This window comes from Semicossyphus pulcher, unplaced genomic scaffold (genome assembly GCF_022749685.1).
Source record: "Semicossyphus pulcher isolate SPU_LCO1_2020_fin unplaced genomic scaffold, fSemPul1.0.p SCAF_6, whole genome shotgun sequence".
Lineage (NCBI taxonomy): Eukaryota > Metazoa > Chordata > Actinopteri > Labriformes > Labridae > Semicossyphus > Semicossyphus pulcher.
Window position 1 is genome coordinate 6,242,477 of NW_027211737.1, and position 25,526 is coordinate 6,268,002.

The following is a 25,526-nucleotide window of genomic DNA, read 5'->3' on the forward strand; positions in this document are numbered from 1 at the left end:
AAAAGTTTGTATAAATCACTACATGAAGCAACAAACATTAATTTTAATGTTCACAAGGTTACGTTCAGATCCACCAGGAGCACCTGCTTTGTTTTAAAACAATGTCAAAGTGATTGTTTTTCACTAATTTAACTTAATTGTTAAATAAGTTTTTCTATCAAGGTTTCAGTACAAATATATATAAAGTCTTCATCACATTGCTTCTGAACAGTTATATTCTGCAAGTGCTGTTGTATTCTTTACCAAGACATACACCTTTCATCACTGCTGAAAAAATCTGTCTGTTTGACATAAGAATACATTTTGATAAATGATTAATCATCTATCAAGAAAAGAACACCTAATATCTGACTGCTGCTTGTCAAATGTGATGATTTATCTTGCAGATTTTCTCTGTTTAAACATTTATAGAGATATTTTGGATTCTTGGAACCGCCAATCTTTTCTCTGATTCTGGTAAATGACTGTAAAGACTGTTTTTTTTTTTGGTTCCAATTTTGCCTTTAATAGCAGACAGCCGTGACAGACAGGAAACATGGGGACAGAGTGAAGAGGGGGCTGGCATGCAACAAAGGCGCTGGTTGCTTATTTTAAATTGTTGTTTTGGCTTAAAATATTTCAATGTTGAGAGTAAATTAATATGCAGCATGAACAACAAGTGTTTGAATAAGCTGTTGAATGGTACTATGCTTGAAGTCATCTGTCAACCAATCAGAATAAACTTAAGGCACTATATGCGTTTGATAAACTGTATGTACACTGATACCAGATTTGTTACTTTGTAGAATGATTTATTTTTTTAGGTCTATGTATGATATTTGGGAATGGTAGACAATGAACTGTCTTTTGGTCTTTATGCCTTCTAATGACACTTTGAGGATGTGATTGGGAAAGCTTCTTATTATCAAAAAGCATTTGCGTCATTGACAAAGGCAGTTAATCAATGTACAAATTCAGGTTAGACAGTGCAGGAGTTATTTCCATTTCTCGCTCGTCATGTTGTTGTTTTTTTATATTTTCGAAAAATGTGTTGCTGCCTTCATATCCTCCAGCTGTGACGTTGGTTTCATATTACTGGAAGAGTTTTGTGATGAGGTAACAGAAAGTAAGCCTTGTTCATGCTGAGTTAATTTGTAGCTAAGCAGCTTATCTTCTGTTTCTGTGCATGAAGAGGCTTAGATAGGAAGTAACTCCTCCAACACAAGCACACACACACACACACACACACACATTCACACACACACGCACACACACGCACAGTGCCTGCCTGGAGAATGTCACTAAAGGGTGCCCTGGAGAGATTTTATGCAGTTCTTTTTCATATTCCATTGCATTTTTTTCACTGTACCTTTGAACAAATGTAAACATTGTTTGAAGGCTATGGTCCGTCTAGATACTTACTATACTTCATGTTGCAAGGTGCATTTTAGCAACAACAAAATTAGAACTTTCTTTTTATGATATGAGTATTTTCCAGTGCTAGATAAGTAAAGTGGTTGGGTTTGGGTTCAAAATTGTTAAATATCAACAATTTCAATTTAACTCTTTTAAGTTTAATACCTTCTATAAGCTTCAGAAGTGGTATATCAGAGCTTGACTGTTACCGATAAAAAGCAGGGTGGTTATTGTTAGTCACCTGGTATTGCTGGTAGTTGTAGAGGTTTCCGTAGTAGGGGGGATAGCGTGAAGGCTGGTAAAAGTTGTAATAGGAGGTTTCCAGCAGCAGGTCAGACGGTCCCTCAGTGTGAGCCCGAGCACCAGCTGATGGGCTGGGGGACAAAGCCGAGCGACTCCCTGGAGTTAATATAAACAGAATAAAGACAGAGGCTTAAGTTTGATGTTTGGGGCTAGAGTTTTGTGTTTCCTAAACATTGTTGCATTTCAAATATGGATCTAAGAATTGCATTACTAAATGTACAGTATGTAGTTTTATTTTGTAGTTTTAATTGGTTTAATATGGTTCATATTTGTATAAATTTTGCTACCAACAGCAGATCTCAAACACACTTTCAGGTTTTTAGAGACTTTTTGCAAGTACTTAAAACCAATGGATCAGTTATAGATCAAAACTAGCCCTACATAATTTGACTGATGATTCAACAGAAAAAAAGACTTGAACTTAAAATGATTTGTCAGGTCATTCTTAATTCCCAAGCTCAAATTGTTATCAACAGCACCATCTGCAGGTGATGGGTGTCAAATTTGCGGAACTAATGCAACAAAATCACAATACCCATTATGTGGGATTCCCTATTAGGAGAGAAATGACCATCAAATCATACTCATTATCTGCTGTTCTTTCCTTATCAACAAGGCCACATTCTTCTCAGGCAGATCCTGATCCTTCGGCCTTTCACAATGAAGACACTGTGCACCAGTGAAGCCAAAGATAATGACATTTGTTGTCCCTGTTCTATTTCTTGTCATCAGTGAGTCACAGAGTGCTCGACTCCTTTTTCCACCTCAGCCTTTCCCGTCTGTTGCCAAGCCGGAGACCCAGAGTTCACTCTCACAAGAGCAGAATCCGAGCAAAGTCATGAGCAGCCTTGACCACAGTCAACTCTTAATATGTGCTATCAGGCCGACAAGGAACACGATATCTGTCTGCCTCCACACCCTGCCCTTTTATGCTGGTGCCATCAAATCAGCTTTAATTTCACTGATTTTCCCATGAAACTTATTTGATGGTATCTACAGTGTCTCTGCAGCGCCTTTAAAAGTATTCCGTCTCGGTTTTATTGTTGTACAATGTTCAACAACAGACAAAGACAAAATAGCAAAGTGATTTTTAAGTTCAAACGTAACACTCAAAATAATCGATTGAACAGAATGTAGCTTTATGGCCCATTAAACTGTTTCAGTTTAGAGACAGTATCAAATAATTAATCAACAGAGATTCCTCTTTCATCCATGAAAAGCAACTGATTACAATCTGATTTTGGAAAGTTGTCATCCCACATTCTAAGTTTGTTGATAATTCAGATAAGGAATATCCGGTAGTATGTCTTCAAGATGGTGACATCAACACCCTTAAATCTAAATATATTGATTTTATAAACACTAAGGTTAAATCTAATTGTCACAATCGAGTTGTGTAAATCAAGTTATGTTATGTCCTTTTGCTCAAAGAATGTCTGATGCAATTATTTGCTAAAGAAAATAAATGTTTCAGCTCTATGTGTAACTATTTTTATTATAAAACTTTGATTAAAATAACTACCTTTGCTAGTTTTCAGAATGGCTTGTAGATATTTCTTTAATATATTATTTAGAGCAAGCTAACTTTAACACATTGTGTATCTGAAACACGCCCTATATTCAACACTTATTTGTATTATAAAGAAAGCATTTAATTTAGACATAGTAAAGGCTTTAAGAGAACATTTCGCTTATAAATTGATAGGGTTCTCCCTCAATGTGTTTTCCGAAGATTCCTATTGATGCTATGAATGAGTAGACAAGTTATCAAGATATGAAGATTTCATGAACTCTTACTGTGCTTTAGAATCAGCTCCACTGTAAAAAAGCACTAAACCTTTTCAGTGCTGTTCACATTTTTCAATGTACAGCTGTAGGCTACATTGGTACTGTGACACCTGACTTGGTGGTAGAGGGCAAGGTAGGACAACAAGTGAATAATAGTTGGCTATACTACACCTGTGACAGACAGAGAAGAGGTGGAGTTACTGGTAGGTGTTTGGGATTGTCCATCCACAGAGAACAAGCAGTCTGGTCCTGCTTCATTCTTCACCATCACATCAGGGCCGGACAGAGCCACCGGACTACAAATCCCAAGCTCCTCCTCCTGAGCCTGCTGCCGTCTCAAGGCGACCTGGAGGGAGGGAAACGGAAAAAAACATCTCCCTTGTCTACTGACTTTGCAGAAGAGACTCAATATCTGCTTGATAATGCTACAAATTAATTACACATAATCAGTAAGATATACACTATAGCTTAAGAAAAAGTTGGTTGTCTTGTCTGCTATACTTGCTTAACAAATTAATGATGGTCATCAATGATAAAAATTATTTTGGAATTATTTCTCAAGTCATGACTGTACAGTATGCAGGCTTCTTACTCAGATTTATTGTAAAATGCTGGCTGTAGTTATGCCTACTTTATTTGTGTTGCTACTGGCCATTGTCCCAAAGAGAAATCATAACAAGCATTTAATTGAATCATTAGCAAAGGATTTGCAAAGATATCATTATGTTATGAATTTACTTATTGAGGCACGATTATTAACTCACTATGAAGTGTAAACGGGCATCGGCCCATTGTGGTAATTAACACGTGAATTTACAGTATTTATTAAGTAGTAGACTTAATCAATAGATATGCATATATTAGGCTACTCAGTGTGTGAATCATGACTCATTAGTTGCTGATGTGGTAATCATTAATGTATGTCTTAGTTCCTCATGAGTCATACATTAATTTGGCATAAGTAATTGTATAAGAGCGCACCAGTATCGTAAAGTGTTACCCAATAGTTTTTAAAGTTTTAGTTGGTGTTAGTTAATTTCATAACAGTTTTATAAACTCCTAAAACTGTAACTTTGTAGCTTAAAGTTACAAAGTAAATGAACACAAAACAAAAAATATTATTATCAAATTATATTTATAAATTGTTAATTGTTAGCAACAATTGTAGCAATATAATTAAAACAAATAATACCATTGTTGTAAGCTAGCTATGGAAAATTCTCAACTAAGCTAGCTATGGAACGCCTGAACTGAGTTAGCTTAGCTAGGTTAAAATTAGCCTACAGTAAAAGAAAACTAGGGGGGAAAAAGTAAACTTTTTCAAAGCGATCAATACGTATACAAACATATCAAAAAATGTTTTTCAAAACAGTTACATGCTATAAAACCCGTTTCACATCGCAGTAACAATGTAATATTGAACAGTTAATGTTCAAAAACGTTACTTTCTGCTCAGCCCTAGCTAGCCTTACGCGCTCATTAAAAAAACCACGGTTACCTGGGCCGCCATGACTCTCTGCCTCTCTGCTATCAGTTTACATTTAGGACACTGGCAGTCCCTCCAGCTGCAGAATCGTTTGTGTCCCTTAAGAGGAGACACATAGCCGTGGTTCCTACAGCGGGAGCACTTGGGCATCCTGGGCGCTTTCTGGCCTTCGGATGGGGACAGAGGTCCGGTGGACTCCGGCACCTGCTTGCTCTGCTTGTCCTTGCTCATGACTACTGGTAGGCCTAATAAAACAACAGATAAATCTAGTCCTAAATGCTTAACCTGCCCAACCGTCCGTCTTTGGCTACTATGTTGGAGTTTGTCCCAGCAGGGCAAGCTCGGCTGGTTAAAGCCTGTACTGGTGCCAGGCTGGAGGCTATAAGGTCACGGTCCCTCCCCGCCCTGCTGATGCTGTGATGTGGGAGGAAACAAGTTGGAAGCGTGGGAGAGACCTGGGAGGACAGTGGATAAGTGGGGGGCCTCAGTCTGCAACACTCACTCTCATTCACACTCAAATAATTAGTAAAACTTTATCACGAAAAGCCAATCTTACCCAGAATGTGGGAGAGGTATTCAAGTAGTAAAATCGCAGTGTAGAATAGGCTCAGTAAAGTAAGAAGTGTAGAGGTAAAAATTATGCATTCAAATGTTTTTTTCAGTAGTTTTAGCATTAACTTATGTCTTAATTACCAAAAGTTAAGTATTATGATATGCAGAATGGCCCATTTCAGAATCATGTAAGCATCTCTTTTCTCTGCAGTGCTGAGTACTGACAAATTCAAAAAAACAACACTGTAGAGAATGTGGGGAAGAACAAGTTTTTCCCCTTCATGTCAGAATATCTGTGGAAGTTACAACACACACTCATTTACCAATTCTGATTCCCACTTAACAGGGATGCCTATAAGATAAGTATCAGTATAAACATTTGTCTCCAGCGCATTATATCTGCAGGGATGATCAGAGACAATAATAACAAGGAAGACTTTTTTTTTTTTTAAACTATGCAAACTATGCTCAGACTGTACCATTACAGGGGGTAGGAGGGGGGTGGGGGGAACAGTGAATAAAAGTACCGTAAATAAAATATATTTCTAAGTTAGGACTATTAGAATAATGGAAAGGAAATTGGTTTGATGATTTTAAATTGAAATGTTGATTGTGTTAATCATAAAAGCATTAACATTATTATTATTTCAGATAATGTTTGCTATATGTTTAAAGACACAGCGCTGGAAGCTTAGCTAGCTGTCCATTAGCAATTGGACAACTTTTCTTTGTTGATTCATAGATTTTTGCACATTTTAATCCCCACACATTTACCAAAAGCAGCCCAAACTGCTTTTAAGTTTTATGTAAACTACAAGTAAAACATAGGTTACACTTGGTGAAAACGTGAAAAGTTGTTTTTCTATTAACAAAGCGATCATTTACATAGGATGCTTGTACATTTTAGATTATTATATTCTGAACTAACTTGAGCTCAATTCATGTTGTCTCTTTGTTTGGCATTGAGGTACAGGTGCCAGGAAGGTCATGACAGAACATAGGTGTTCATGATCCACATGTAAATCTTTAGAGAGCCAAGAATCCCAATGAAAGCAAACTTGAATGATCCTTTTAATATAACAAAGTCAGATTTAACTGTATCCTCCTAACTCTCAAACTGTAGCAGCTGAGATGCATCCCTGACAAAATAATGCAGTAAAGGAAAGATTTAATTAGGTTTGTGTGAGTGAACTGCAACTGAATTACTCTTGATCTTGATTAATTCCCCTAATTAAATATTTCTGCACCTCCCTACAGCAGCTTGTAGTGTGTCTATATGGTGCTCAATAATAATAGCAATTAATAATACTGTGATATCCCCCATGCTTGTATTAATGCTATAATATCCTACTAAAATACATTTACTGTTTCCATTTTAAAGGACGTCTGATATGCTACGTGCGGAGTTAATACTCTCTTATTAATTTACAGGCTTGATTGAGCTGAAACTGAATTAACCTCCACACTGGTCTGCAGTGAAGCCAGGTGGATTTATAGGCAGGGAGTGGAGCGAGGTGAAACATATGGCATCCAATTAAAACCCCTGCAGGCAAATAGAGGGGCAATGAAAAGTTACCAATTAAAAAGCAGACATTAACACAGCGCTGAAACACCCGCTGAAGATAAATAACTACTACACTTCATTGGCTGAGGTCCTGCTTCTAAGCACTTACTGAAATCAGCTTAACACTGACTTTAATTACCTCTATAGCACAAGGTAATAATGACAGATTATAATGCAATAATGCAGTCTGTGATTTTGCACATTTAACCTTTCTATTAGTATGACTTTTCTCGGGGCTATACAGTTACAGGCTATAAAGGTTGGTACAGCTGATGAAAAGATGTAGGTGTCCTCAGATCAGCAGCTGACATTTAATGAACATGATAAGAAATCTGGAAAGAGAAAATGTACACTACAAATTGAAGTGTTCTGTATCATGAAACCAGGCAAATTGTTCATGCAATACTAGCTCAGACCACCTGAGGGAGTTACTGAGTTAAAAATCACAGCTACTAGCTAGATAGATAGATAAGGGTGGGGGTGTGTAAGGAGGTGCTGGGTGGGCAGTTGCTGGCTGCAATAGCTGGGCTTTCAAACCTGTTGTAAAACAGGTTGACCTGTTTTGCTCTCACAGCGTCCCCCTCCTCTGTGTTCCTGTCCATCTTCTTGCAGCCTTTGATGGTTTTCATGCTATCCCTGACCTCCCTCATGTTGTTGTCCTGCAGCTTCTGCTCCACTTTCCTTCTGTATTCCTCCTTTGCCTCTCTCAGTAGGACCTTGAGCTCCCACTGCACGTGCATCAGCTCTTCCCGGTCTCCCTCTTAGAATGCCATCTTTCCCTGTTAAGGATGTCCTTGACATTGCTGGAAATCAAGGGCTTTTTGTGAGGAAAGCAGTGCACAGTTTTTATGGGAATCACAACAAGATATCTAAATGTTGATCAATTCTGTCTAATAATAAGATATAAAATAAAAATAAAGTCAGACTTTAATGAATATAGTATGACAAAACTTTATTTTAGAGTATATTGTCACAAAAGGATAAAGGTAAAGGATGAAGAGTTGGTTATGTTGCCTTTCTGAGAGAAAATAAACAGATATTCAATATCTTTCATTTCTCTTTATAGTCTACATGTACTGCACATTCAAGAAATTAGATTAAAATCTTTTGAACTGCAGTCTATGACAAATAGTGTGTTTGTTAGTGTCATAATTCATTACAACAGAATAATTTAATAATTAGAATAATTTATTATCTAACTATTATATTTCAATCTTTAATTTCTTAACAGCATTTTAAACATTCGAATACGTAACAATTCATGAATTTGACATCATGTTTCAATCTGGTCTGGCCAATGTGTTGCTAGCTTTGAAAGCATTGGAATTCCCATGTTCATTTCCCCCCCAAAAAGATCAAACAACTTTTAAATTCGTTTGTAAAAGCCTTTATTTGTTAAAAGACAGAAATAAATGTGAATACCCGGCGGGAATGATCAATTTTGAATCTTGTTGCAATTACAAGCACCCGTGTGCATAAAGAAAACTTTTCGTCCTTGAAGTCCCTGAACGCAGCATTGCCTAGCAACAACGCTTAGCAACAACCCAGCTCCGCTGGCTGCAAACTTTGAGCAACTTTTTCTGACAAAATGCCGAAGAAGAAGGATAAGAAAAGCGGCGACAAACAAGATGACAAAAAGAAAACATCAAAAAAGGAGAGTTTAGAGACCTCTAGAGATAAAACTGCTTCTGACGACAGAGAAAAGGATTTATATCTGACTCAAATACAATATTTGAACGAGCAGTTGGAGAGGTGAGGCTGTTTTAATGCAACGAAAAGCGCTTCTCTATTTTGGGAAATACGTTATTTTAAGTCACTTTAACGGGATAATGTGTCTATATGTTTATTCGTGCAAGTCAATGTTTCATAAGCCTTTCTGTGTTTCATGTTTAGATTTTAAAAAATCACTTCAAGTCAACTTTTACGTCATTTGCATTGAGTTTACACGTTAGAGCTAACGTTATGCTAGCAGGTGCTATGCTAGCTTTGATATCACTTTGACAGTACCTTCTTTAATACTTTAATTGGTACTCATAATTTATCTCACACCAATATAGTAATAGTTTTAACACGAAACCAGCAGTGGAAAGTAATTAATTACATTTACACAAGTAACTTAATGTACTGAAGTCACATTTTTGAGAATTTCATTTTCATGCTACTATAGTACACATTACCATTACTATTAAGATTTTACCTGAAGATCGTAAAAAACAAAACAAAAAAAATATTAGCAATATTAGTAATTTACTTTCTTTATTTTTTTTTTCAGATAGAGTTAGCTTGATGTTAGATAAAGTAATATTATACTACATAAGGTAATATTAGTAGTATAACTAGCTCTAATATCACAAGTTGCAACAATAAATCAATATATCAATAATTATAATCTCATAACGTAATACATATTACTCCAAAGTCCTGCATTGTGATTTTTTTTTTTAATATTGTGATACTATAATAAATTATACTTTTTACAATTTTGAGTGCAGGACTTGTTGTGGAGTATTTTTCCATTGATGTATTGTTACTTTTATATTTTAGGTGAAGACTTTAAATATGTCTTCAAATGCTGCATGTAACCCAACTAAAGTCATAATATTTTGTTTTTCAAGCATTGACTGGCCCAGAAAAAAAGCTCCTTTTTCCTTTTTGAAAAATCATTAAACACATTTTTAGAGGGTTGGATTGACAGTTGTTTATGACACCTTGAAAGTAAAGTATCTGTCCAAATGAATAAAAGGCAATTGAAGTATGCTAAAAAGATCGCCATATTACAGCAGCAAAACATCACATTCCTGTGTGGGGCAGCATGGAATTTATGGACGTGAATTCACAAGATACACATCACCTTAATGTACATACAGTATGTACCACAAGAATCTGAACTCTTAAGCCTGTATGGCTCCCTTCATTCTCCAGATATCAGCTGAAATGTGATCAACTAGAGGTGCAGAAGAAGGACTTAAACTCTCAGCACACTGTACTGGAAAAGGAGAAGAAGGACATTGTTGAGTATCTGAAACGCTCCCTGCTGGAAAAGGAGGATGAGGTGGACGAGTTGACAGAGCGCCTGGAGAGTCAGCGGCAGGCTGCAGATCAGGAGAGAGATGTCCTTCAGCTGCAGCTCAGTCAGCTGAGGAAAGAGTTTCAAGATCGGAGCGATCAACTCACAGCAGAAAGCATGACACTGGGTGAGACTGAAACAGGCCCTCTAATGTGTTCTGAAGTTGTTTTAAGGTGGCTACTGTTCAGTTATTTTATGTTTGTTCAAATATAACGGAGCCACAATTATATAGGTGAGAATATAATACCAGTATCAAAGGTAAAATGTCCTTCACGCAGCATTAAATTATCACATCCTTGCAACTTAGATAGGAACTATGTCACATGAAATGTAAACATGAGAACATCTATGGTCAAATTTCAATAGATAAATGTTATTTTATTGTCAATGATTGAAAAATGTTTACGTTCTCTGACTTTCCTCTCTCCTCTCATCTCCAAGCGACGAGGCTGGATAGTCTGGATGAGTTTCAGAAGCAGAAGGAGCAGCTGATGTCTAACTTGGAGTCTCTGGAGAATCAGCTGGCCAACAAGGAGGAGGAACACAAAGCTGACACCCACAGTCTGGAGATGAAAGTGCTGTTGGAGAAGAAGAGGTCGAGATGGCTGCTTTACTAGCAGCATTATATCAGAAATGTCAGCCTACAATTACAGTCTGTTCTAAATTTTAAAAAAGCCTAAAAGGCCACTGGAGCTCGACTGATATTGGATTTTTGTCATCGTTATATACCGATATTAGAGGGGAAAGTTCACTTATTACAGAGAAGGCGACCGATATATTGGACATGGATTGTGCACTGATATGACTGTGCTCTTATTTTAACAGAAAACTTTATTAAATGATATAACATTATTTTACACTGGCAACCAAATCTAGTGCAGACTACCTGCTCAGCTGTGATTCTCTGTGAGATGTGCTGCAGAAAGTGCTGAGAGTAGTAAACTATCGAGTTGGACAAACTACATGATGACACCATTTGGACACACCACCATTACAGCATTATTTTCTACATTATATTTTAAGAGTTTCATGTCTTGGCAGCAGGCTAAGAAAGGTGACCCTGTTGTCCCTCTCCCCAGCACGATTTTTCCAGCTCCTCCTGGGGGATTCCGAGGCGTTCCCAGGCTTGATGGGATATGTAATCCATCCAGCGAGCTCTGGGTCTGCCTCAGGGTCTCCTCCCAGTTGGACGTGCCTGGAAAACCTCCAAAGGGTGGTGCCCTGGAGGCATCCCAATCAGACACCTGAACCGCTTCAACTGGCTATATGATAGGCCGATATCAGATGATAATATCGATCCACTGACATATCGGTTGGGTTCTAGTGGTAATATAAAAAAATGAAATAGTCCTTTGACTTTAAGTGTAAAAAGCCATAGTTTAGTCACCTAAAAAATAAACATAGCTTGCCTGAACAATTATTAATAAAAAAAATGTTTTACCCATCCCTCCCTTCTCCTGCTCTCCTCTCTCGTTCCCCAACAAAAGGCTGGACAAGGAGATGGAGAGCCATGTGGCGGCCATGGTGGCAGACATGCAGCACCAGGTGGACCAGAAGGTCCCAGAGACGACCAGGTCAGCCCTTCAGGAGAACATGGAGCTTAAAGCTCAGCTTGACCAGCTGTCCGCTCACACGCAGGCCCTGATGGAGGAGAACTCTGCCCTGAGAGAGCGGAAGAGTTGGCTGAGCGTGGACGCGGAGAACCTGGAGCAGATGTTCAACGAGACGTCCCGCCAGAGCTGCATCCTCAAGAGGGTAAGAGGAAGACGAAGATAGTAAAGCTTTTCTCCAATAAAGACGTTTCTATTATTATTTGTTTGTTTGGTCCAATAATTGGTGTGTGTCCAATGTAAAATCAGCTCGTAAAGGATATGGTTGTGAAAAATTGTTTATTATTATTATTAATGATTAAAAACAAATAAAATCACTGAACACGTTCTCTCCATCAGGTGGTGGAGCAGCTCACAGAAAAGTGTCAGCAGCTGCAGGTAGAGCTGAAAGACTGCAGCCACAAGCTGGAGCAGCTTCAAACCGAACAGACGGGAATCCAGGCTGAAACGGAGGCACTCAGGTCAACGTTAACTCGAACTCTACTCTCCACACCGCTGACTCATATTTAATCAAAGTTCATATTCATGTCAGCAATTAAAAAGAATATCTTGATAAGTAAAGGGTAAAAAAACAAACTTAAATATCAAATTTGTCTTATGATAAACTGGCAGGGGTCGCTCTTTCAATCTATAAATCTAAATATACACGATGAAGTCAGCATCACTGTCAGTGTGTCGTGCTGTCAGACAGGACCGGGCCTCGCTGACTGAGCAGTGCCGTAAAGACAGAGCCGAGGTGACTCGGCTGGAGGCTGAGCTCCAGGAGGAGAGGAGGGAGAGGAGCACGATGAAGAGCATCATGAAGGAAGCAGCTGTCATGCTCAAACAAGCGCTGATGGTAAAAATAAAAAGATGTTCCACAACATAAAACCCCACATCTGGAACATCAGGACACACACATGTTTAAGTATCTTTTTACACAACAAATTGGCCAAATATAAGCTAGCACATAAAAACCTGAACTAGTATAAAATCAATTTCTAATTCTTTTAAAATAAAAAACAAAGATCTACACTGACATCTACTTTTTTGTAGTATGGACATTGTTAGTTGGCTGTAATGTATAAATGGGGAAGTTATGAACAGTTCTTTTAGCAACATTTAATATATCTACAAATGTTAAGTCGATGCTTGCACTGACATTTATCTTAGCCAATGAGATTTTTTTAAGGCTCTGTTCCCTGCAGGAAGACCCTACCGAGGAGGACTCACAGGTGGACTCTGTGGTCCAGTGGAAGCAGCTGATGCAGAGGCTGCTTGTGGTCTTGGACAGGCCGAAAGTCAGCAGCGAACGAACATCTGATCCTGCAGCAGCCAGGTTAGATAAAGTCGCTCTCTCGCTGGATAATGTTTGATGTTGTGGGATCGTCTGTTGTTTTGAAAACAGACACTTTTTTAGCTTTGCATTTTAAACCATGTAAGACTGAGGTATACATCAACTACAGGTACACTGAACTAAAATATAAATGCAACACTTTTGTTCTTGCTCCTGCTAAGTCTTTTTTTTATATATAGAGAAAAATCTGTAACATTAATACGCATCATGTGTGTTTAAGTGCATTTATACGGGAGAGGTTTAAATGATCCAATCATAACAAATAAAAAGGTTTGATTTTCCCTGAACAGTGGAGTTTGTGTTCCCGCTCTGAAACCGAAGTTGTTGCAGTAAGTGAATCAAAACAGAACTCACCATCCTCCTGTTCGTTGTTTCTTTCAGAGCAGAGACCCTGAATCCAGCTCAGAGTTTCCACTTCGAGTTGGCCCGTTACAGGCTGGGAGATCTCGGCATCGTACCCCGTCCAACACCGACACAAAAACACACGATCTCCAGGAGCGGATCCCACCCGGCTCACAGGTTTGTTCTGACATTGAAATCCACTTCCTGTTTCTGCAGGAGGCAGTGTTGTGTTTGGAAGTGTTGTTGACTCTCTTTACTCTTACTACTATTGATTACTAATTATTTTTATTAGTTTATGTTGTCCTTTTTCTACATATATATATATATCTCACTTTTGTATAACTTTTATAATTGAGAAAAACAAAAGCTCCGGCGCTCACAGGATCAAGTAAAACTGACTTTAATGTGGGTCACGTACTTTTATAATTTGTTTGTCCGCTTTTACTTTATTTTAAAGCACTTTGTATCCCTTTTTAAGACTATTACTATTAAAATAACATTTATGATCAACTGTCTTTTAGAAATAGAAAATCATAATCTAAGAATATCTTTCTTGTGCTAAATTTAGGATTTCTTTTACAAACATTATTCATATATAATAGAAAAGAAACATCACCTAAGACTCTTAAATGATCTAATTAAAAATTGAGAGATGTCATCATTTGATATTTAAGGACTTTAATCACCAGCTAATGTACTAGTTAAATAGAATAGATAGTCCCTTTATTTACAGATGAATAGGTTTGTTGTGCTGAAATTTTCCTCTTTAATAAACCTATTCTCACTTATTTTACTTTTCTTGTTCTCATCCCTCAGGAAGCCACCAAGTAAGAAAACGGCTCCATAAACCCGACTGACCTCCAGAAACTATTTCACTAAACCAAAATAATACTGAGCTCATGTCAGATTACCATGTGGGAGAAAACTCTTATGATCCAATTTGTTCATGTTGCCTGATACTGTCATGTACCTTCTGTTCTTTGCAAAGGGTTTAAAATCATTAAAATTTTTGCAACAAGGGTCTTTGTTAAAGTGAGCCTTTTATATTAAGATGGTGTATTTGCATATATTAAAAATTGCAAATTTATGACTTTTTATACACAAAAAATATAATTTTCTTGTACCACTTTAATCACTAAGAATGTCAAATTTTACAGCTTAAATCTTGTTTTTTTTAATGGAACGGCCTGAATGTGATTATGCATATGTGTATAAATGCTAAATAATGTTTACATTTGGTAAAGCATTGGTATAAGTCAAGAGTCACTGAAGAATCATTACAGTGACTGCTGTTTTTATCCTCATTTGTTTTGCCTTGGGTTGTGAAATGTTTTTTTGGGGGTGGTCGTTGTCTCTTATCAAACACAACGATACACTTGTGAGCATAACTAGTCTTAAATTAGTGCGTCTCTAGTCCCCTAAGATATGTTTAAAGTTAATTTATCCTCATTGTGAGTGAACTTGGTGATCTGTGTGCGTCCTTAACATTTCATTTTTGGCTCATATTTTTGTTTGCAGTATGTTTTAAAACAAAATCCTAAATATTGGATGTAACATTTTGTGCATGAATTAAATGTTTTTAATTCCTGAAAACAAAAGATAAACTCTTAAAAACACAGTTTCTTTCAGGCTTTGAGAAGAGAAACACGTTCCTACATCCAAACACGATCACACAACCGTAAAACCTGATCCTCGAAGCAGTTTAATTTCTTAACGTTTTGGATCATCAATGATGACACTGATTTGTATTCTTTAATATGTTTATTGTTATATGGCAAAGTCTCAGGCACTTCAATTCTCATCGGAGGATGAAAGTCAGCACCTTGATGAAGACTAGAGGAGGACAGACGGTTTATTTTACACACGAGAGAAAGAGAGTGGACATAGAGACAAAAAGGAGAAAATCTAAACTACTGACCACCGTATGTACAATGAAATACATATATCTGCATTAAAAACTATACTTTGATAAATATATAACTTCATGGGTCGTTAAGTAGTAGTAGGAAATATTGAAAATACTGTGATTCTTCTTTTTAAATAGATACAAAGGATTTGTATAAAAGTACAATTTCTCCAGTCTAGGTCACAATGTCTACTCGATGATGTCCACATTATTTGTACATGTGCAGAGGAGCTGTGTGCACATGTGTGAGACCGAGGCGAGCGATATATACAGGAAATACTTCCTCTAACATGTGGGTGGATTATTCTCCTTCTGTCTACTCTGATATGCTCAAAAAAATAAAAAAATAAATCACAAATGAAGATGTTTTGGTGCTCTTGAATGATCAACATTGAGCTTTAGGAATAAAAAAAAGAAAAAACTTTAAAAAATTAATAAAGATAGGAAAAAATGGCGTTTTAGAGTTAAATTTGTGTCCATGTTGGTTTGCTGAAAACAGAATGTGATGGGACTGGAGGCACCGGCTGTTTACATTCATATTAAAGGGCACTTTGGGCTCTCACGTGTGCACATAGATAAAAAACTCATTGGTTGGTTGGGATTTAGTTCCTTATCCAGCTGTGGGTAAGGCGTCGTTCAGCGTGAACCAATAGCAGCGCAGGGTTTACAGGGAGAGGCGGGACCTTCAATCAAACATCCCCCTCCGTGTGGGACTGGGTGACGTCTTCCTGCCGAGTCGAGGGGTCCCCTGGAGTAAACATGTACACAAACACATGTATTTAGACAGAAATTCAAAGTACAGGGTGGAAATAAAATAGAGGGAGTGATAAAGTGATGAGGACGTACCGGTGACTGGGCTTTGGAGAAGTTGACGTGTGCATAAAGCAGCACAGCGATGTCCTTGTGTCCTGCTTCCAGAGCGATGGACAGAGCGTTACTCTCATCCTGAAGGACAAGCAAAAGATCAGCTAGTTGTTTGCCTCTCATTTACATACTATATATATGATACTTCAAGATTAAATATGTAATATCTATGTATGTTTTTCATGAATAAATCTTATTTTGTAAAGCCAGGAAATAACTCAAATAAAAGTAGTCAAGTTAAGAGGACAAGTAAAAAGTAGAATGAAAACAAAGGGTCCCTCAATGCGTCACTCACGCTGTCGCTGAGCGTGGCGTCGCAGCCCGGCTGAGCCAGCAGCAGTTTGACAATCTCCACGTGTCCGTGTTCGCTGGCGCACATCAGCGCCGTGGATCCCTCGTCGTCCTGGACGTTGACGTCGGCCCCGTGACCCAGCAGAGCCCGAACCATGTCCATCCTGCCGTGACTGACCGCCAGCATCAGCCCCGTCTGACCAGCCTGGAAACAGGGAAACAGCACGGTGAGGGGATGAGTTTCACACGCCAAATCATGACTTTAAACATTTACACAGTTATAACATTTAGTTTTATTGTCTGACTGTTAGATTTCCAGCATGTCATATCTGTTTATTATTATAACTAGTTTAATCTCATATCATTCTTTGGCATTTCATTTGAGTAAGTTTTGTCTTTTTTTTTTTCCTCATTGCAGCCCTGAAATGTTTCATTCTGGTTTACCGTGCCATTGTTTATTTTATTATTTTAATTTTACCTTTACTTGATCAGGAGGGACTTCAATGCAAACACACTGACTCGGTTTGGTGATCATTTAGACCAGTGCTTCTCAACACTGCTAGTCATTTTGATGGACTATTATACTGTGTTTACTACTGTATTTATAATACTGTATTAAACTGCAGCATTTTTCATTAAATACATTTGAGGGGTTGAACATTTTTCAGATATTTGTCTCGATAAGTCATTAAAGAGGAGGTGGTGGGTCCTGAGGTTAGACCAGTTGAGAACCTAGACACTGAAACTATTTGACTGTATTTGCATTTTACATGTGACATAGAATTAAGTTCATAAAAATTATTATTTTAACAATCATTGGTTGCAGCTTCGACACATGCTTCTTTAAAGGACCTAACTTGTGCAACCTAACTGAGATACAACCTGAAATTCTCGTTGGAGAATCTGGCAAGAAATCCTCTTCCCCCCCATGGACACAAAGTTAAAATAAAAACAGTCTCCTGCTAAACATGTAAACATCTCCATCCACAGAGAAGTGCCCTCTGAACCATGAGGATTAAAATTCACTTTTTTTAACAGCATGAGGAAAACCCCAAACAGTTACCTTCTTTCACCACTTGGTGTCACCAGAGTACAAGCTTTCCAACATCGAGTCAAATTCAACTTGGTGGGAAACTGTTTAGACTTCAAACTGAGACTATTTTGAGTTTTAATTGTCACTGATTAACAAATAAATCACAAAAAAGACCTTATTTGACCCCTTCATAATGTTGGAACAGGAGCCAGGTACAGACTTAATTGCTGTTTAAACCTACGAACAAAGAGTCGGTTGTTGATTTGACCCCCTTAGAGCGTTCATTTAAACCTGTAGCTTGTGTGTGTTGCTGCCCTGCTGCTGCCTTCTGACCTCTGACCTCCGGACGCTCACTGACCTGGCTGGCTCGGGCGTTCACGTCGCCCTTGCTGAAGAGCTCCTCCACGATGTGCATGTCCTTGGGCGTCTCCACGGCGGCCAGCGCTGCCAGCATGATGGGCGTGTATCCTGCCTTGTTCTGTTGGTTCACGTTACACACATCTGAAACACACACACACACAGACGCCATGTTTAAAGCTCCCTGCCGTAGCTTCTTGCAGTGTGGGTGGTCTCGCTGGGATTCAAACACTTGTATGTGATGACTGGTCTGTGATTGACTTGTCACCACTCCACCTGTCAGTCAACAACACAGTGAGGTACAGGGAGTGTGTGACAGGCTTCAGTCCATCCCTCAGCCCCTCTACACTTTCTGTTAGCAGCCTTTAAGACGCAGAAGACATCAGAGCCTCGTTTAGGGTGGGAGGGGGGCGGGGATGAGGGTGGCTGCACGGCCACAGAGGGGAGGAGAGGTCTGAGGAACCAGGACGGAGTGAGGACAAAGGACACAATGAGGACAGGGGGGTGGAGGTGCTGTCACAGGGCACAAGGACACAAAAGGCCGACGGGACAAAAGGCTCTTAGAGCCGCGAGCGAGCGGGACCTCATCACAGTCTATAGGGCCTCAGAGAGGTCGCTGCGCGGCTGAAGGACTCAAACCCTCTACTCAAGTTAAAGTCCTGATACCACACTGTTTACATGAACCTCTTAACTGCATTGAAACTCACAACAGGTTCATCTTAACAACAACATCTTATCTGAGTGTTTTTCTCTATGACTTACGAGCAGATTTATTTACTATTTACAGATGTTTTGATTGCTAATATAAAGAGGATTCTGGTAGTGTAACTCTGAAGAATTAACTGCAACCATGTGCAGTCAATCACTCTAGATTAGTGACAAAAGACAAGAAGAGGAAACCAGTGTAGTTAAATGCCTTAACATTTCAGTTACTGTTGGCTTTCTGCAGTGACCTGATATCTTACAGAGGAAGATAAGCATGAGGGGAAGCTGGAGAAGCAGGACTTGAGTGCTGAACTGTAAAACAAAAAACAAATACTTGGCTGCATTTTGAGCGACGAAAAGATAATCTGAGGGCTGGTTAAGAAGGCTTTGAAAGATTTTCAAAACATCTGGATTCCTTTTACATTAGTACTCAACACAAACAGGAAACGGATGCTCTGCTACAGGTTTTCATATAACACAAGCAAACGCTTTTTCTAATTGAGAATTTCAGAATATCCCTGCAGCTCTCACCTGCATCCAGCAGCTTCTTCACCACCTGGAAGTTGGAGTGCGACACGCTGTAGTGCAGCGCTGTGTTGCCGTTTCCGTCGGCCATGTTGACGATGTGGCGCAGCACGGCGGGCGAGACTCCCCCGAAGGCTCCCAGGTAGTCCTCCACCATGGCCGCCGACGCCGCCTTCTGGCTGGACACGCGGAACCACTCGTGCTGCACCGTGTTCAGACAGGCTCTCTGAGGGGGGGTAGGGGGCTCATTAGTGATTATACACTGTGCTCTTTACCTGTGATGATATGCTACATAAGCTCATTCTAAAACTTGTGTCTGTCTACAACATGAAAATAAAAGTATTTCAGCTTTACAACACTTGACACAATGACAGATTTAGTTGGTGTTTTTAAGTCTGAGTGTTATAACACAATATCATTTTCCATCCAAGACTAATTCATGGCACTTCAGGGTAAAATAAAGCAAACAGGGAAAGTATTCTGCAGAACATAAACATAAAATCTAGTAAAAATGCAAGGCCATAATCATATACAAGCCCATGCTCAAAATCAGAAGATTATTAAAACTTTAAAGTAATAATCTCGAAGTTTTTCATTTCAATAAATGTGTGTTAAGTCACTATCTATCGCGGAATGAGGTAACACAATGGTGATTGAGCCTATGGCCCACTGATGAAAGCCTTTGCATTTGCAGTATTACAGACTGGGTGTCTGTGGCGACTTTCACCCATGAAATTACAAGCGACGCCCAGTTAGTGACCAGTTTTCCTTCAGCCACAGTGATTGGTCTGCCAGAGAGGGTAGGCGGAGCTAAGCGGCTGCTTTTCCGGTCCCTGCAAGTGTTGCGAGTAACGATAATCTACTATGGCTGAACAAACAAAGAAAAGATCGATGACTACAGATACAACTTCAAAGAACTTCAAATAAGTGAAATTCGACGCTCAGATGAAGCAAACAGTCTAAAAAGGAAAGCGACCGTCAGCCAGGAAAATCAAGAGTTACAACCGGAGCCAACCGTGGACGTCACACATGCAACACTGTCTGGATATCTGGGAAGTGTGCTCCTGCAATTACCATTTATCGTCATAGGTGCCGCCAAAGAGAACGAAACAGATCTTCAAATTACCACTTTAAAGACACTTTTTGGCTCAAAGGAATCATTCCTGCTAAAAATGCTACATCCTTAAAAAAAAAAACCCTGATCTATAGGGTAAATATAAGAAAACCTGAGTGTTAAAAAACAACAGAATTTCCTCATTAGTGAAGGTAAGGACCACAAGTTTCATTTAGTTACGTTTATTTAAAAAGCAGTGGTGCAAATGAATATATAAACTGAAGAAATGATGCCAGAGTTAGCTATTATTTTCATCTGTAGTCACTAGCCAGGGTGTTAAAAAGGCTGCCTTACACGCATGAAAGAAAAAACCCTCCTCACCACATCTTTACTGCTCACAGTCTTCGGGTCACTGAGGTGATTTTTGAGAACGCTGCACGCAGCTGACATCTTCTCACTCAGCTCATACCTTTGGAAACATGAACACAATCAAATGTCATGCATGAACCTCCAGTCCCATTTGCTGCATTCAATTTACCCTTAATCTAATACATAAAGGTTCAATAATACAAAATTCAAAATGAGCACATCCCACATTAATGTTACTGCCCAAACAAAGATGAATTTAAAAAGTAACTCCGTTTAACCCACCTCTCTCTCTTCTCCTGCTTCTCTGAACTTTCCTCCTCGTCCTTCTTATCCACATCCTCGTCTCCCTCGGGCTGGTTCTCCTCCCCTGTGCTGCACCCTCCCTCCACGTTCTTATATCCCTCTTTACCCCCGTACTCCTCCTTCTCCTCATCCTCTTCCTCTTCGTCTGACCCGGAGGAGCTGCTGTCCTCTGAGCTGGAGTCGTCGCTTGATGTAGTCTCATACCTGGAAGAAGGGTGACAGAGGGCCACAAGGGGGCGACAGAGCACACAGAAGCTTGAAGATGTTTGCAGTAAGTAAGTAAAAACAGCCTTTTGAATGTACAACAACGGCACCTTTCACCTTGCTTGGGAAATTTTTAACCACAAATATAACTACAATAAAAACATCCAACAGGCGTCTGAACATGCAAAGCAAAAGAAAACCTACTTGAATATTTATTTATAAACAGGAGAGCCTGACTCACCCTCCGTTCACCCCGACGAACTGCAGGTTCTTCTTGGTGCCGTTGGTGTCGGGTCGGCCATCTTTCTTCTTCATGATGGACTTCAGGGTGCTCTGGCTGCACGGCTGCCCTGTAGGGGGAAAAGTGAACGCAGAAGGAGGAATTTAGACGTGAAAATCAACTTCAAAATAAAAGAGATATTTATCTGGAGTTTGTGGAACATAAAAACAAGTTTGTCACGTCTATAATTCTCTTTTTATGAAGCTTTTCAGATGCTGCTAATTTAACTATTTTATATATTCTACAAACTTTTAATCCTTCCCTTCCGTTTTGTACTTTCCCTGGTTGTGAATCACCAGGGGTCTGGGACACGATGTCATTATGTTTCTTTAATCACCATATTATTGAGATTTAAAACGTTTTTCAATATGCCGATTATTGCCAAAACCTTATTAGAACAAAAGTTGCAATAAGTTAACCTTCTTCAACTGCAATTTATGCCCCCAAAGGAGAACATCTATTAGACCTGACAAATTGACTTCATAGACCAGGTGGACTGAATGTAATCAGGTATTTTAAACTGTGTCACTTGTACACAAAATTACAAATCCTTCAGTAACCCGGGGATTTAGAAGAAATTTAAAGCACCTCATACAACACCACTTCAAAAAACACAAACTATCCTTAGACAAAAATTAGATAATGAAGTCTTCATCTGTGTGTGTTTATTATTAAGGAACAAAGAAGATTGATTTGTATTTGTAACATTACCGTACTAGTTTACATATTAAAATAGCCATAATTGGTACACATGTAGTTATACAGTATTGCCTTGAAAAATATCATGACAAGATGCAAAATTGATTATCCATCTCTAGTGGGGGTGGGAATCACAGGATAACTCACGATATGATACGCGATACGTGTTCCAGAATAACGACAATATCACGATACAGCGACTCTGCAATAATTGATATATTGCAAGACAATCATATCATGATACATCAAGATATCTGATTAACTTTTCCCTTCACGTTACCCTCATTCATGTCGTAAACGCCACCGCAAGGAGTCATAAAGTAGTGATGCAGTGAGTCAAAATCGCAGGGAAATCTGTTCAGAGCGCTATAAATGTGTAAATTAATTTTAAATATCGATGTTTGGCACCGGCGTATCGATAATGTTACTGCACTAGTCAGGACACCGATATATTGCTGTATCCATATTTTGTCCCACCCCTAATCTCAAGTATTTTCTGCTTATAAATTGTCCTTTGCACTCTTCTCCTGCAACATTTAAGTATGCTGCAGCTAAATTAACAGGCTCAGTTAGTTCATTACAAACAGTCTGATAACGCCCGAATGATCCACTTAAAGTCCTCCGACATGATCAAGAGCTTTGGCAGAGGGCAAAGTAGCCATTAAGTGTCCGTCTGGTGTTCTTTCCAAAGCGATCTGTCAGCGAGGCTTTCTGGAAGTTTCCCCAAACCCTGAACTATCTGAAACATTTTAAATAGAGGCCTAGCAACCCAAAATACCAGCCGAGAGCCAGAACGCTCTGCACATCTGCCAAGACTTGCCCCGATAGAGGGGAGGGGGCTCCTCTGTCTGTGCTCGGGGGGACAGGCTGAGAGACAGTGAGAGTGTACGTGTGTGTTCATGTATCACCAAGTGTGGAGGTGAGTATGTTTACGCTGGCATGTGCTCAATCAGTAGCAACAGAGTCATTTAGTATGAATGCAGTGTTTTGACAGGTGGCAGCATGAGGAGCTTGTTACCAGGAATCCAGGCTGATGAGGATGTTTGTGGTGTTTCGTGTTTTTTTTGGCATGTTTCCTGCCTCATTTATGAAGAATGTGTGAAACCCAGAAGGACAAAGCAGGTGACAGGTGATGTGATGGATGTGCTTTAGATATAATCAGCCTGCTGTTAATAGAAGCTGAGCAGGTTTAGCTATCTGTAGCCCTGTGATGTGGTCAGACAACTTATTTGAATGTTTTTAAGAACATCAGATGTGTTTTTAATTTCTTGTCTCTGTGCAGCTGAAAAGTGGATTAAAAAGTGGAACTAATTATCGTCAAGTGGTTTCTTATGGCCAACAAGTGACCGAGGTAACATCTGATCCATCACATCTTTCACTGCTGAAGAAAGCACTTCTTAAACTTCAGGATATATTGATGTCATTTAGTTTGTGATGTGATTTTAGTCCACAATGCCTTAGATCTGAAACAAACATATCACACATAATATATGTAGATGTGTTGGCCAGTGCCTGAAAGTAAAGTACATTTACTCAACTATTGTACTTGAGCACAATTTTGAGGTATACTTTACTAGCATTTCCGTTTTATGCTACTTTATACTTCTACTGTTCTAAAATAAAATATTGTACTTTGCTCCTTTACATTTGTCTGACAGGTGTGGTTACAAGTTACTTAATCTCTATTCAAAGATTCAGCATACAAAAATGCTGAATCTGTCGGCAGATGACACGACTCTGGGTATTGGAAGCTTTCTGGTTTCCATTTGTAGTCCCAGTATAATCGCCAATTAGCATTTCAGCACGTTTTGATTGCATGCAGAAAAAACTGTCCGTGTGGAGAGCGGAAGAGGCCATAATACAATCCTGGCGGTCATCTGAGGACGATTTCGCTTTTGATTAATCTCTATAAACAGACATCTACATGCAAGTGAAGCTAACAATCCATCTTAAACGTTGTACATCAACTCTGACTCCATTCTCGCTTCTCTAGTTGCTAATCAGACTGTAAACGATGCAGCACACTGAGAAGGAAGTCAGAAATTAGCCGATAGGTTCCAAGATCATCACAAAACACATGATCAGTTTAAGAAATATAACACTTTGTAGGACTGCCAGCTGTACCGTGTAGCGCTGTGGACATCTGCAGGTCCATGCGGCTCTTCTGCTCCGCTGCACTGATCTGCTGCTGCTGCTGTGCAGGTGTGTTGGCAGGTTTGTCTGCAGGAGTCAAGCCCGATGAAATCTTCTCCATCTGTGAGCGCTCCATCTGAACGGACAGCGGCTGGACGCAAAGCTGCTGAGTGCTCTCTAAAGTGATGAGAGGAAGAGCAAGGTCAGCAACTAACAGCACAGGTAGCGCAGGTATGCAATCAAAGAGCAGAGCCATTAAAGACAACATGTGTGGATGTTCATGAACACTAGAGGACTAAGAGCAGGACCCGGTTATGTTTGAAACAAGGATCATCACATTACTTCACATAACTAGGAAGCAGGTAAGCTTATATTTATGTATTAAACACTTAGTAAATAATACTTGGGGATATTGATCGTTGCTAATATTATAATGAATCTATAAGAAATAGTTCTGCCTGGTAGATTTACAAGATAGGTCTTAAAATAGGATCCTAAACGTTTTCCTGAAAGTTTAAGAATGCAACTACTTGCAGTTTTTATACTTTAGCTTTATATCAGTCTTTTAATGTCTTAAGAATCCTCTTGCTTCCTCACAACAATCTACAGCTGACCTTTGAACCGTACAGCAGTTGAACAGCTGTCTTTACAATGATTCTTTTAATAACCGTTATCTCGAGATAATGAGTTATTTATTTTCTTATCTGAAGGAAATTAGTTTGGTTGTACTGGGGTAATAAATACTCCTCATGGAAAAACAAAGGTTGTTTCCTCCCATTAGTTATAATGGCTTAACAGAGATCAGCAGACACAAGCAAACTTATACATATGGTGTCTTGACAACTGTTTCATCTAATTTAAGCTGAAACTGTCACATAAAGGTTTAGCCATTATGAGATCAGACTATGTTAAGTTATGAATCCCCTCTGACGGACCTCCGGTTTGGCAATGTAGGAGGAAGACGTAGAGTAGAGGAGCTCCCGACTACTTCTTTTAATCACCCAAATAACTGACACTGTTTTCACCAAGAGTTTACTGTATAGTTGAGAGCCGAGTTTATGAACTATAAGTACTACAAAATGAGCAGCGCTAAGCTGCAAAGACAAACGAACACACAAACTCCAGCCACGCGAGCCAGCGTTAGCCTAGCTGGTGAGCTAGCGACCATGGCGGCAGCAGCTAACACTGTAGACAACACGGATGGTGTTGGGGATTCTCTCTCCATGAAGCAACTGGTTACAGAGCTGGCTAAACAACGTTCCAGTCTCAAGGAAGACATGGCCACACTAATCCAGGAATCAATCAAGCCTCTACAAACTGCGGTAGATGGACTACCTGTCATAGTGAACTCTTTCTAGGG

At 39.2% G+C, this 25,526-nt stretch overlaps 3 protein-coding genes across 4 annotated transcripts in view; 1 reads left to right on the plus strand and 2 right to left on the minus strand.

Annotated features, from left to right (window-relative positions):
- The window catches only part of dmrt1 (doublesex and mab-3 related transcription factor 1), a 33,657-nt gene extending 28,454 nt beyond the window's left edge, over positions 1-5,203 (minus strand). The window contains 3 exon segments of the mRNA XM_069683873.1: positions 1,637-1,794; positions 3,658-3,832; positions 4,985-5,203. Coding sequence (XP_069539974.1) covers positions 1,637-1,794; positions 3,658-3,832; positions 4,985-5,203 — 552 coding nt within the window.
- Positions 5,204-8,676: 3,473 nt separating this feature from the next.
- On the plus strand, positions 8,677-14,290 carry cfap157 (cilia and flagella associated protein 157). The gene is made up of 9 exons (XM_069682382.1): positions 8,677-8,840; positions 10,011-10,282; positions 10,597-10,750; positions 11,643-11,910; positions 12,105-12,226; positions 12,453-12,603; positions 12,953-13,083; positions 13,483-13,620; positions 14,260-14,290. Exons 1-9 carry the CDS (start codon positions 8,677-8,679, stop codon positions 14,288-14,290), a joined length of 1,431 nt encoding a protein of 476 aa, XP_069538483.1.
- Positions 14,291-15,191: 901 nt separating this feature from the next.
- kank1a (KN motif and ankyrin repeat domains 1a) overlaps positions 15,192-25,526 on the minus strand; it is a 62,340-nt gene continuing 52,005 nt past the window's right edge. For both annotated transcript variants that reach the window (XM_069683098.1, XM_069683097.1), the window contains exons 4-12: positions 24,158-24,343; positions 21,296-21,404; positions 20,830-21,054; positions 20,560-20,647; positions 19,131-19,350; positions 17,896-18,038; positions 16,509-16,709; positions 16,196-16,294; positions 15,192-16,097 (exon numbers count right to left, since the gene is read on the minus strand). In XM_069683098.1, the coding sequence (XP_069539199.1) occupies positions 16,035-16,097; positions 16,196-16,294; positions 16,509-16,709; positions 17,896-18,038; positions 19,131-19,350; positions 20,560-20,647; positions 20,830-21,054; positions 21,296-21,404; positions 24,158-24,343 (1,334 nt within the window). In that variant the 3' untranslated portion in view covers positions 15,192-16,034. The remainder of the gene's footprint in view (positions 16,098-16,195; positions 16,295-16,508; positions 16,710-17,895; positions 18,039-19,130; positions 19,351-20,559; positions 20,648-20,829; positions 21,055-21,295; positions 21,405-24,157; positions 24,344-25,526) is intronic.